This window comes from Saccoglossus kowalevskii, chromosome 10 (genome assembly GCF_978046115.1).
Source record: "Saccoglossus kowalevskii chromosome 10, keSacKowa6.1, whole genome shotgun sequence".
Classification (NCBI taxonomy): Eukaryota; Metazoa; Hemichordata; class Enteropneusta; family Harrimaniidae; genus Saccoglossus; species Saccoglossus kowalevskii.
The window spans coordinates 36,171,139-36,185,512 of NC_140650.1; the positions used below are offsets into that span (position 1 = coordinate 36,171,139).

General features: G+C 33.8%; 1 protein-coding gene across 1 annotated transcript in view; it reads right to left on the reverse strand.

Moving 5' to 3' along the window:
• Positions 1 to 14,374, reverse strand: part of LOC102801750 (serine/threonine-protein kinase 32B-like) — a 142,091-nt gene that overhangs the window by 34,126 nt on the left and 93,591 nt on the right. The window contains exon 4 of the mRNA XM_085504568.1: positions 8,207 to 8,244. Coding sequence (XP_085360694.1) covers positions 8,207 to 8,244 — 38 coding nt within the window. The remainder of the gene's footprint in view (positions 1 to 8,206; positions 8,245 to 14,374) is intronic.

Consider the following 14,374-nt stretch of genomic DNA (forward strand, 5'->3'; position numbering starts at 1 on the left):
CACGCATAGTGTGATTGTTGAATGACATCACGCATAGTGTGATAGTTCAATGAAATCACGCATAGTGTGATAGTTCAATGAAATCACGCATAGTGTGATAGTTCAATGAAATCACGCATAGTGTGAGAGTTCACTGAAATCACGCATAGTGTGACAGTTCACTGAAATCACGCATAGTGTGACAGTTCACTGAAATCACGCATAGTGTGACAGTTCACTGAAATCACGCATAGTGTGACAGTTCACTGAATTCATGCATAGTGTGACAGTTCAATGACATCACGCATAGTGTGACAGTTCACTGAAATCACGCATAGTGTGCAGTTCACTGAAATCACGCATAGTGTGATTGTTCACTGAATTCATGCATAGTGTGATTGTTCAATGACATCATGCATAGTGTGATAGTTCAATGAAATCACGCATAGTGTGATAGTTCAATGAAATCACGCATAGTGTGACAGTTCACTGAAATCACGCATAGTGTGACAGTTCACTGAATTCACGCATAGTGTGACAGTTCACTGAATTCATGCATAGTGTGACAGTTCACTGAATTCATGCATAGTGTGATTGTTCAATGACATCACGCATAGTGTGATAGTTCAATGAAATCACGCATAGTGTGATAGTTCAATGAAATCACGCGTAGTGTGGAAATTGTTAAATCATGCATTATTAATGGATGGTTATTTATGCTGTTTTTCATGTTGCATGTCTCAAAACGGTCACATCAGACCTCTCGGTACATAATTTTGACAACAATCATACATTTATAGAATTTTTGTAAAAGTAAATTTTGTTTTTATTTTCTCAAAAAATCAACTGACCACAGGGCTAGTAACTCAATATTTTCACCAGCCCGACTGAATAGTTACCTGTGCCTGGCATACAGTAATTTCAAACACTGTTTACACTGGAAATTATCTGGATTTAAACTGAATTCATTTGTAAAAAAGGTGTTTGCACTTATTTACAGTAGCATTGTGGATAACATTTTATGGTGCCTGGAATTACACTGGTGTCATGTCACCCCTACTTATGTCTCTTTTGAAGTTTGAAAGTCTGACATACTGTATTTGAGAAACTGAGAGTTAAATAAATTGTGCTGTATACATAAAGTGAGAAGTATTCCTCAATTGGTAGACTTGACTCATTATCTCACTCCACAAATGTCTAAAATTTATTCAATGTTCCACTCATCTTATTCCACTAATGTCTAAAATTTATTCAATGTTCCACTCATCTTATTCCACTAATGTCTATAATTTATTCAATGTTCCACTCATTATCTTATTTCATTAATGCCTAGAATTTATTCAATGTTCCACTCATCTTATTCCACTAATGCCTATAATTTATTCAATGTTCCACTCATTATCTTATTTCATTAATGCCTAGAATTTATTCAATGTTCCACTCATTATCTTATTTCATTAATGCCTATAATTTATTCAATGTTCTACTCATTATCTTATTCCACTAATGTCTATAATTTATTCAATGTTTCACTCATTATCTTATTCCACTAATGTCTATAATTTATTCAATGTTCCACTCATTATTTTATTCGACCAATGCCTAGAAATGTTTCGACACTCCACTCATTATATCACTCTATCAATGCCTAGAATCTAAGAATTCAATGTTCCACTCATTAACTCACTTCAATCACTATGCTTAGCTACTTGTAAATTTGAATCATATGGTAAAACTATCCTATTTCAACTGAAAATGGAGAATTCCTGCAATGTGTAAATTTCAAAGCAAACAATGAGTATTGAGATACATATACTACTGGCACCATACCTAAGCCAGGCCAGCTGCACAGATTTTGCATAGTATTTAAACAGTGAGATATTACTAGCACTGTATCTATGCATTATTGGAGTGATCGAGACACATGCATACAGAGTGGAATGATGCATTGATTTTTGGCTAGCAAACACTAGTGGTATACTGATAATCCTCCATTATTTAGATTGATGACTTTTCAATTTTAAACAAATACTCAAACTGAAGTACAGTTTGAAGCACTAGTGTAACTATAGGCCCCATTTATCTGGAGAAGATGATGTCATGAGCCCAAATAACAATGTGTTAAAGTCATGTTTGATATGTGCACCAGGTTCCATACATATATCATGTGGGACAAGTTCAGTAAGTGTCATCTTTGATATCATTGTCATGTTTGATATGTGCACCAGGTTCCATACATATATCATGTGGGACAAGTTCAGTAAGTGTCATCTTTGATATCATTGTCATGTTTGATATGTGCATCAGGTTCCATACATATATCATGTGGGACAAGTTCAATAAGTGTCATCTTTGATATCATTATCATGTTTGATATGTGCATAAGGTTCCATGCATATATCGTGTGGGACAAGTTCAGTAAGTGTCATCTTTGATATCATTGTCATGTTTGATATGTGCATCAGGTTCCATACATATATCATGTGGGACAAGTTCAGTAAGTGTCATCTTTGATATCATTGTCATGTTTGATATGTGCATCAGGTTCCATACATATATCATGTGGGACAAGTTCAATAAGTGTCATCTTTGATATCATTGTCATGTTTGATATGTGCATCAGGTTCCATACATATATCATGTGGGACAAGTTCAGTAAGTGTCATCTTTGATATCATTGTCATGTTTGATATGTGCATCAAGTTCCATACATATATCATGTGGGACAAGTTCAGTAAGTGTCATCTTTGATATCATTGTCATGTTTGATATGTGCATAAGGTTCCATACATATATCATGTGGGACAAGTTCAGTAAGTGTCATCTTTGATATCATTGTCATGTTTGATATGTGCACCAGGTTCCATACATATATCATGTGGGACAAGTTCAGTAAGTGTCATCTTTGATATCATTGTCATGTTTGATATGTGCATCAGGTTCCATACATATATCATGTGGGACAAGTTCAGTAAGTGTCATCTTTGATATCATTGTCATGTTTGATATGTGCATCAGGTTCCATACATATATCATGTGGGACAAGTTCAGTAAGTGTCATCTTTGATATCATTGTCATGTTTGATATGTGCATAAGGTTCCATACATATATCATGTGGGACAAGTTCAGTAAGTGTCATCTTTGATATCATTGTCATGTTTGATATGGGCATAAGGTTCCATACATATATCATGTGGGACAAGTTCAGTAAGTGTCATCTTTGATATCATTGTCATGTTTGATATGTGCATCAGGTTACATACATATATCATGTGGGACAAGTTCAGTAAGTGTCATCTTTGATATCATTGTCATGTTTGATATGTGCATCAGGTTCCATACATATATCATGTGGGACAAGTTCAGTAAGTGACATCTTTGATATCTTTGTCATGTTTGATATGTGCACCAGGTTCCATACATATATCATGTGGGACAAGTTCAGTAAGTGTCATCTTTGATATCAATGTCATGTTTGATATGTGCATAAGGTTCCATACATATATCATGTGGGACAAGTTCAGTAACTGTCATCTTTGATATCATTGTCATGTTTGATATGTGCACCAGGTTCCATACATATATCATGTGGGACAAGTTCAATAAGTGTCATCTTTGATATCATTGTCATGTTTGATATGTGCATCAGGTTCCATACATATATCATGTGGGACAAGTTCAGTAAGTGTCATCTTTGATATCATTGTCATGTTTGATATGTGCATCAAGTTCCATACATATATCATGTGGGACAAGTTCAGTAAGTGTCATCTTTGATATCATTGTCATGTTTGATATGTGCATCATGTTCCATACATATATCATGTGGGACAAGTTCAGTAAGTGTCATCTTTGATATCATTGTCATGTTTGATATGTGCATAAGGTTCCATACATATATCATGTGGGACAAGTTCAGTAAGTGTCATCTTTGATATCATTGTCATGTTTGATATGTGCACCAGGTTCCATACATATATCATGTGGGACAAGTTCAGTAAGTGTCATCTTTGATATCATTGTCATGTTTGATATGTGCATCAGGTTCCATACATATATCATGTGGGACAAGTTCAGTAAGTGTCATCTTTGATATCATTGTCATGTTTGATATGTGCATCAGGTTCCATACATATATCATGTGGGACAAGTTCAGTAAGTGTCATCTTTGATATCATTGTCATGTTTGATATGTGCATAAGGTTCCATACATATATCATGTGGGACAAGTTCAGTAAGTGTCATCTTTGATATCATTGTCATGTTTGATATGGGCATAAGGTTCCATACATATATCATGTGGGACAAGTTCAGTAAGTGTCATCTTTGATATCATTGTCATGTTTGATATGTGCATCAGGTTACATACATATATCATGTGGGACAAGTTCAGTAAGTGTCATCTTTGATATCATTGTCATGTTTGATATGTGCATCAGGTTCCATACATATATCATGTGGGACAAGTTCAGTAAGTGACATCTTTGATATCTTTGTCATGTTTGATATGTGCACCAGGTTCCATACATATATCATGTGGGACAAGTTCAGTAAGTGTCATCTTTGATATCAATGTCATGTTTGATATGTGCATAAGGTTCCATACATATATCATGTGGGACAAGTTCAGTAACTGTCATCTTTGATATCATTGTCATGTTTGATATGTGCACCAGGTTCCATACATATATCATGTGGGACAAGTTCAGTAAGTGTCATCTTTGATATCAATGTCATGTTTTATATGTGCATAAGGTTCCATACATATATATCATGTGGGACAAGTTCAGTAAGTGTCATCTTTGATATCAATGTCATGTTTGATATGTGCACCAGGTTCCATACATATATCATGTGGGACAAGTTCAGTAAGTGTCATCTTTGATATCATTGTCATGTTTGATATGTGCATCAGGTTCCGTACATATATCATGTGAGACAAGTTCAGTAATTGTGATCTTTGATATCATTTTCATGTTTGATATGTGCACCAGGTTCCATACATATATCGTGTGGGACAAGTTCAGTAAGTGTCATCTTTGATATCATTGTCATGTTTGATATGTGCATCAGGTTCCATACATATATCGTGTGGGGCAAGTTCAGTAAGTGTCATCTTTGATATCATTGTCATGTTTGATATGTGCACCAGGTTCCATACATATATCATGTGGGACAAGTTCAGTAAGTGTCATCTTTGATATCATTGTCATGTTTGATATGTGCATCAGGTTCCATACATATATCATGTGGGACAAGTTCAGTAAGTGTCATCTTTGATATCATTGTCATGTTTGATATGTGCATCAGGTTCCATACATATATCATGTGGGACAAGTTCAGTAAGTGTCATCTTTGATATCATTGTCATGTTTGATATGTGCATAAGGTTCCATACATATATCATGTGGGACAAGTTCAGTAAGTGTCATCTTTGATATCATTGTCATGTTTGATATGGGCATAAGGTTCCATACATATATCATGTGGGACAAGTTCAGTAAGTGTCATCTTTGATATCATTGTCATGTTTGATATGTGCATCAGGTTACATACATATATCATGTGGGACAAGTTCAGTAAGTGTCATCTTTGATATCATTGTCATGTTTGATATGTGCATCAGGTTCCATACATATATCATGTGGGACAAGTTCAGTAAGTGACATCTTTGATATCTTTGTCATGTTTGATATGTGCACCAGGTTCCATACATATATCATGTGGGACAAGTTCAGTAAGTGTCATCTTTGATATCAATGTCATGTTTGATATGTGCATAAGGTTCCATACATATATCATGTGGGACAAGTTCAGTAACTGTCATCTTTGATATCATTGTCATGTTTGATATGTGCACCAGGTTCCATACATATATCATGTGGGACAAGTTCAGTAAGTGTCATCTTTGATATCAATGTCATGTTTTATATGTGCATAAGGTTCCATACATATATATCATGTGGGACAAGTTCAGTAAGTGTCATCTTTGATATCAATGTCATGTTTGATATGTGCACCAGGTTCCATACATATATCATGTGGGACAAGTTCAGTAAGTGTCATCTTTGATATCATTGTCATGTTTGATATGTGCATCAGGTTCCATACATATATCATGTGAGACAAGTTCAGTAATTGTGATCTTTGATATCATTTTCATGTTTGATATGTGCACCAGGTTCCATACATATATCGTGTGGGACAAGTTCAGTAAGTGTCATCTTTGATATCATTGTCATGTTTGATATGTGCATCAGGTTCCATACATATATCGTGTGGGGCAAGTTCAGTAAGTGTCATCTTTGATATCATTGTCATGTTTGATATGTGCACCAGGTTCCATACATATATCATGTGGGACAAGTTCAGTAAGTGCCATCTTTGATATCATTGTCATGTTTGATATGTGCATCAGGTTTCATACATATATCGTGTGGGGCAAGTTCAGTAAGTGTCATCTTTGATATCATTGTCATGTTTGATATGTGCATAAGGTTCCATACATATATCGTGTGGGACAAGTTCAGTAATTGTCATCTTTGATATCATTGTCATGTTGGATATGTGCATAAGGTTCCATACATATATCGTGTGGGATAAGTTCAGTAAGTGTCATCTTTGATATCATTGTCATGTTTGATATGTGCATAAGGTTCCATACATATATCATGTGGGACAAGTTCAGTAAGTGTCATCTTTGATATCATTGTCATGTTTGATATGTGCATCAGGTTCCATACATATATCATGTGGGACAAGTTCAGTAAGTGTCATGTTTGATATCATTGTCATGTTTGATATGTGTACCAGGTTCCATACATGTATCATGTGGGGCAAGTTCAGTAAGTGTCATCTTTGATATCATTATCATGTTTGATATGTGCACCAGGTTCCATACATATATCATGTGGGACAAGTTCAGTAAGTGTCATCTTTGATATCATTATCATGTTTGATATGTGCACCAGGTTCCATACATATATCATGTGGGACAAGTTCAGTAAGTGTCATCTTTGATATCATTGTCATGTTTGATATGTGCATCAGGTTCCATACATATATCATGTGGGACAAGTTCAGTAAGTGTCATGTTTGATATAATTGTCATGTTTGATATGTGTACCAGGTTCCATACATGTATCATGTGGGGCAAGTTCAGTAAGTGTCATCTTTGATATCATTATCATGTTTGATATGTGCATCAGGTTCCATACATATATCATGTGGGACAAGTTCAGTAATTGTCATCTTTGATATCATTGTCATGTTTGATATGTGCATAAGGTTCCATACATATATCGTGTGGGACAAGTTCAGTAAGTGTCATCTTTGATATCATTGTCATGTTTGATATGTGCATCAGGTTCCATACATATATCATGTGGGACAAGTTCAGTAAGTGTCATGTTTGATATCATTGTCATGTTTGATATGTGCACCAGGTTCCATACATATATCGTGTGGGACAAGTTCAGTAAGTGTCATCTTTGATATCATTGTCATGTTTGATATGTGCATCAGGTTCCATACATATATCATGTGGGGCAAGTTCAGTAAGTGTCATCTTTGATATCATTATCATGTTTGATATGTGCATCAGGTTCCATACATATATCATGTGGGGCAAGTTCAGTAAGTGTCATCTTTGATATCATTGTCATGTTTGATATGTGCATCAGGTTCCATACATATATCATGTGGGACAAGTTCAGTAAGTGTCATCTTTGATATCATTGTCATGATTGATATGTGCATCAGGTTCCATACATATATCATGTGGGACAAGTTCAGTAAGTGTCATCTTTGATATCATTGTCATGTTTGATATGTGCATCAGGTTCCATACATATATCATGTGGGGCAAGTTCAGTAAGTGTCATCTTTGATATCATTATCATGTTTGATATGTGCATCAGGTTCCATACATATATCATGTGGGGCAAGTTCAGTAAGTGTCATCTTTGATATCATTGTCATGTTTGATATGTGCATCAGGTTCCATACATATATCATGTGGGGCAAGTTCAGTAAGTGTCATCTTTGATATCATTGTCATGTTTGATATGTGCATCAGGTTCCATACATATATCATGTGGGACAAGTTCAGTAAGTGTCATCTTTGATATCATTGTCATGTTTATACACATGTGAAATACATTGCTCACACAAAACTCAAGTGTAAGTTACATGTATGTGATGAACACACTAACCAATAAAACTTACCTTTCTCATCCAATAAAATATTATCTGGTTTTATATCCCTGGAAAATAAGAAAAAAAAATTCAGGTAATATTTTAACAGGTTTATTCAAGCTATTCTCCAAAAATCAATAAATTAATAAGCAATTCCAATGAATCATTTGATTTATTGTAGGCAAAACAAAAATGAATGTTAGTCAATGTGTTTGATAAGAATTAAACAAATAAATATTTAAATCATATTCTTTCAAGAAAGCTGTTCTTGTTTTTAATTTCTTATCTCATCGAATTGAAACTATTTTATGACAATATAAGTATAAAATCATAAATTTGTCACTTTATTAGCATTGATTTGCATCCACAAGATATTTATACCATATTAAGAATGTGTGTTCCAAGAATCACTAATTATTTTAGTTCAATAAACAAGTCAACAAATATATTAATACATGTATACACACTAGCCATTCAATTAGCATCAATTTGCATGAAAAAATAATCTGTTTTTGTACTACACTAATAGTATATGTGTATAAATATTGATCTCATGCCATATAAAAATCAAAGAAAGCTTAGAAAGAACTCCCATGTGCTGAGAGTATTGGAGACACATTAAAAATAATTAAAAATTACTTGACAGTAATTATGCAAATCAGAAAATTAATATGAACAAACTTGAGTGTAAAACTGATGAGGTCTGCGCAATGTAACAGACCATCTATGTACAAAGATTTATTGAAATGTGATTAGAACCAAAACATTATGAATTATTATGCTAATTAGACAATTAATATAAACAGATTTTAACCACAAATTAATAAACTGTGTACATTGTCCTAGAGCATCTTTGTACATGTATAAAGTTTCATTGAAATGTGATGATTAGTACTTATCATACCAGTGTGAACGTTGAAAATTGGTTAATTATGCAAATTAGGTGATTAATATGCATAAATATTTACCAAAAACTAACTGGGTCTCTGCATAGTTCTAGATTCATTGAAATGTGATGATTTGTACTCGAGATATCAGTGGAAAAGCTGAAAATTAATTGATTATGTAAAGTAGGTATTTAATATGTGCAATTATTCACTCTAAAACTAATCAGGTTTCTACATGTACATAGTCCTAGAGGATCTATGCACCAAGTTTCATTGAAATGTGATGATTAGTACTTGAGATATCAGTGTAAAAACTTAAAATTAAGTAATCATTATGCAAATTAGGTAATTAAATGGATTTTTACCAAAAACTAATCAAAACCTAGCATTAGTTCAGAGCATATATGTACAAAATGTCATCAAAATCCAATGAGTGGTTGATTAGATATCAGTGAAACAGTCATGGAACAGATAAAAATTGGCCAATTATCATGCAAATTAGGTAATTAATATGCACAGATTTTTACCAAAAATTAATCAAATTTGCACATAAGTTCAGAGCATCAATGTACAAAGTTTCATAAAAAAACGATGTATGGTTTTTGAGATATCAGTGGAGCAGTCATGGAACAGCTAAAAATTCGCTAATTATCATACAAATTAGGTAATAAATATGCACGGAAAGTAATCAAATCTGTGCATTGGCCCAAAGCATCTATGTACCAAGTTTCATCAAAAACTGATGTACAGTTCTTGAGATAGAAGTGGAACAGACGGACACCCATACACATGCACACACATACATGTACATACAGTCACACTAACTGCAAAGACTCCCAATTACATGGCTTTGCACATGGGAGTCAAAAACCACTTATGAATGCATATTAGGCAAAATCAAAATGACCTTCAGATGGTCATATTGAATCATAGGGTGTATGATTGAATCCAAAGAAACAGATTGATGTGCATACGTATGATATCTATGTGCCGACTTTGAATCAAATACATGGTTAAAAAATCTGCAGTTATACACAGACAGTGTGATTGACAGAAGTCAATCTACATGTATTAGTCAATAAATCCAAAACTCCATGATAACAGGTCATGTGATCATATGTGGTCAGAAGAAGTGAAGGTAATTTAAGACTTGTTATTAGCTTAGCTACAAATGCTGCAATTAGAGTATCATTTGTGTGTGCATTCAAGCATTTCTCAGTCTACTCAATATCAATGACTATCAACGCTCCCAGGATTACATGATATTTGTTTTATTTTTATGGTTTAAAATTGTCCTATGTTATCCAATTCACATTAAAAATTGATAAATCTAATAATAAAGCGGTACATAATAGGTAATTATTATGCATGAATTTTATCAAAAATTATTATATGTATATTTTGAATCCAATTTTTAAAACTATACCTATAAGTTGGCTAGTAGTTAATGCTGGGTACATAACTTTCAGTTACCTTTTTGCTGGCTTACTGTGACCTTGTAGCTATACATATCACATTGTATCACAAATAATGGCTGTGCCTCATCAACACCTTCCATGTCAACTTTGTTTGTAAAGTGAGAAACTGAAGACTTGCATTCCAGGTTAAGACGAAAGTAAGACAAGAGTTTGTGATGTCAGCACTACTTTTCAACATTGCTATTGACTAGTTGATATGTCAGACCAAAGGAGTGGCATATGATGGACCTTCTTTACAGCATTAAAAGACCTTGATTTTTCTGATAACTTGGCTCTGATCCCACACACTTCACATCACAACTCAGTGACTTTTCCCAGCAAATGAGCCTTAAGATAAGCCAGAATAAAACTCAAATTTTAATGTTAAATGTCCAAAACCTTTTACCAATCCAAGTAGATGGGAAAGATCTACAAACAACAGAGGAGTTCACCTACATGTGTATCTTGGGAACACAGTGAGACATAATGGGGGAGCAAATGTCATCAAGAACTGGTTAAACAAAGCCAGGAAAGCATTCAATGTATAGTGGTCTTTCCATTACAGCACCAAAACCAAACTCAAAATATACATGTATCAGAACTTCATCCTCATAACATTCTTGAATGACATTAAGTGATATCAAACAGTCTTCCACACAATAAATCTGAAAAGACTATTTAAGATTTTTTGGCTCAACACATTATCTAACCAAGACCTACTGAATAGATGACAGCAAGAAAGCATCGACAACATCATAGTCAGATGGTGCTGGAACTGGTTTGGACATGTGATGAGGAAAGAACCATCACAAAAATAGCCCTACACTGGACACCGAATTACCTGACTTCAAACAGTAGAGAACCAAATGAAAGTGATGAACTTGACTTCAAAACAGCCCAAAACAGACAGGGGTGGAGATCCTTGCTGTTGCCCTATATGTATATGCCAATTGGCATAATGGGCAGTAAACTAAACTGATTTAATTCTAGTAAATCCTCAGTTTCTGCAGTATGAAAACTATTTGTCTGGTAGCTACATGTATCTTTAGTTTCTGATTTATTGAGGTGAAGAATAAAAGCCGTACACAATTTGTGTGAACAGAGATCATGGAAAATGAAACCAAGCAATGCAGAATAATCTACAAACTGCTGGGATATTCTGAGAAAATAAATATCTTCAGAAAAATATTTTTCCACTGGTGTTGCTATGGAGCCATTACAAACATGGTGGTAAGCGAGAGTGTATTATATTTGAAAAAAAAATGCAAAGGAGAAAAAATAAATAAATAGTAAGGGGTAGCATCGTTCTGTTTGTAGGAAAAATTCTGTCGCAGAAATTGGTTATAAAGTCCTGTTAGAAAAAAGCTAAATGTAATTTGCATGAATGTCAGATGTAGTGAAGGAGAAATCAAGGACAACCAGAGTTACAAATGAATATAACATCTACCTACATCAGATTTTAATTGATTGGATTTCCATATGGCTAAAAAATTAGAAACTATGTTACATAATATTCTGTGCTGAGGTGATTTATGCAGCACAGCTCTATATCCACAAGTAGCATCTCATCCATCAACTTTATGATAGTTGCCGTGACAACATTAGATACTTGCATCATTTCAAATAAATCCCCATCCGTCATGCAATACTCAAGGATGTGATTGCCATTCCAATTACATGCATCATGTATCATCACTTCATAACAATAAAGCATGAAGCATCCAAGGGTGTTATATTCTTTGAGTCACCGCCTGCAGGACTAACAACCATCGCATGTAAATAGCGAGACATGGATACACATTTAGAGCAAAAGTCATTACACAAAATATACCTAATATTTTGTAATAAATATTTCAAAATGGTTATGTTTAGAACTACAGCAAATAGCATAATAAATGACATGGTTGACAACACACTGGCTTTTAAGCCCTCCAAGTTTATGTTTCTGAATTGATGTGCTATATTTGTGTAGCAATAAATAGGAACTGTTTTTATTTATGAATTTTAAATTGCAGTATTGACATGTACAAATTTAGAATTGAAATGCACAATGAATTTGCTGAGTTACTTAATGTACAGATAGACAACTTTTATCTCTATGGATATATCTACACATGTTTTATCTGAGCCATAATGCAAGTTTTCTCCAAAGAAAAAAATTGCCGATATCTACATAGATGATGATGAGAGGAGTGCATTGTGAGAGGATGGATTGATTTTACTACCCAAAGGAATAAACAGTCTAGCGGGAATATAAATAACTACAGATGATATTCATAAAAACTAAATGGCAATACTTTTCCTGATTGCTTATTGAAAGTTATTTGAGGATAAACTGGTTTACCATTGTTAGCTTTTACTTCATGTAGGTATGACTCCATGACCTGAGAACCTCAGTGATACAAAATTAGGTGTTTTTCACTGACTAATGAAAATCACGAAAACTCATCTCTCACGACAACTAATATCCTACGAAATCAAAGATTTTATAATATAGCCGGAAATACTTAGTAGTTAGTGCAAAACAAAATAATATAATAACCTCAAAAGACTTAACAATGATTTATTCTCCTTTTCATGATGTGCTCTAAACGGGTTCCTTATTTTTATTGTCAGTGGTGGTATCCATGACAACCAGGCCATAGTCGTGTTTCATCAGAATTATATTATTAACCCCATGGTTGACCTTAATCAGAAAACAGATTATATTTGTACAATGAATGCCTAGTTGTTCGGTAAATATATCTTTGTTAAGATTATTTGGCACAATAATTCCATTTCTGAAAATCACTTATGGCACTGGTTATAATGGATGTCAGATTAATTTTGGGTGAAGGACAATACAGAATTGTGTTTCCAGAAAGGACCATGAAATGAATATCATTCAGCAGAAAATGTTGCAGCATGGAATTATAGGAAATGTGAGATAATTGAAATTTCTGAGCCAAATTACATGAATTTTCTAAAGCTGCATCTAGATGCACTCATGCATTACGTGTTGCCCTAGAATGTCATATACTTTGACAATAAAGGGGATTCATATAGCCTGGGACAAATAAAATTGCACTTAATACAAATGAATAACTCACTTGCCTTAACCGACTATAGTAAATATATACACATTTCGGACAAGACAGTGACAACTTAAAAATTAAACACAGGCACTTTATTGAAATTTTGAATTTGCGAAAGCTCATGCAAAGACTAATTTGCATAAACCAGAATCTACATTTGTATACTTTTTTGATGTATGATGTATAATAAAGTTTGAATATGATTGGCCAGGGAATAGTCCCCTATTATTTAATGTGTATACCAAGTTTGAATGAAATCTGTCCATACACAAGATCCAGTTTTTGAATGGCAAAAATGCTTGATTTTGATGAATTTTTTTAACACAAAAATAGCTGCCATTCAGCCAACTTGATTCGGACCATGAAACACGAATGGACATGCATATGTATCCAAAGATGTATGATGTATGTGTAAAGTTAGATGCCCATGTCCATGCTTGTTTGAGATACACAGGTGAAAAAGAATGCACAGAAGTCAAAACATAAGTCCTCGTTTTCGGAATAGAACATAGTCAAATGCTATTATCAAGAGAAAGAAAAGAAAATACTGATTAAAACAAGCAATTGAGATTGTCACAGTCCATTCTATTTTTTATTTTGAATTTGACAATTGAAATGTCCTTTTTGAATACCGTAAGTACACACACCAGTTCTAAAAACTCTGAAAGTCTCTGTTCTAAGTCTGAATACACTTAGCAATTATAGGAAAAAATTAACAAAAATATGTATTTTTGATTTATAATGTGTGATATATTAAAATGATCACTAGTACACCAATGT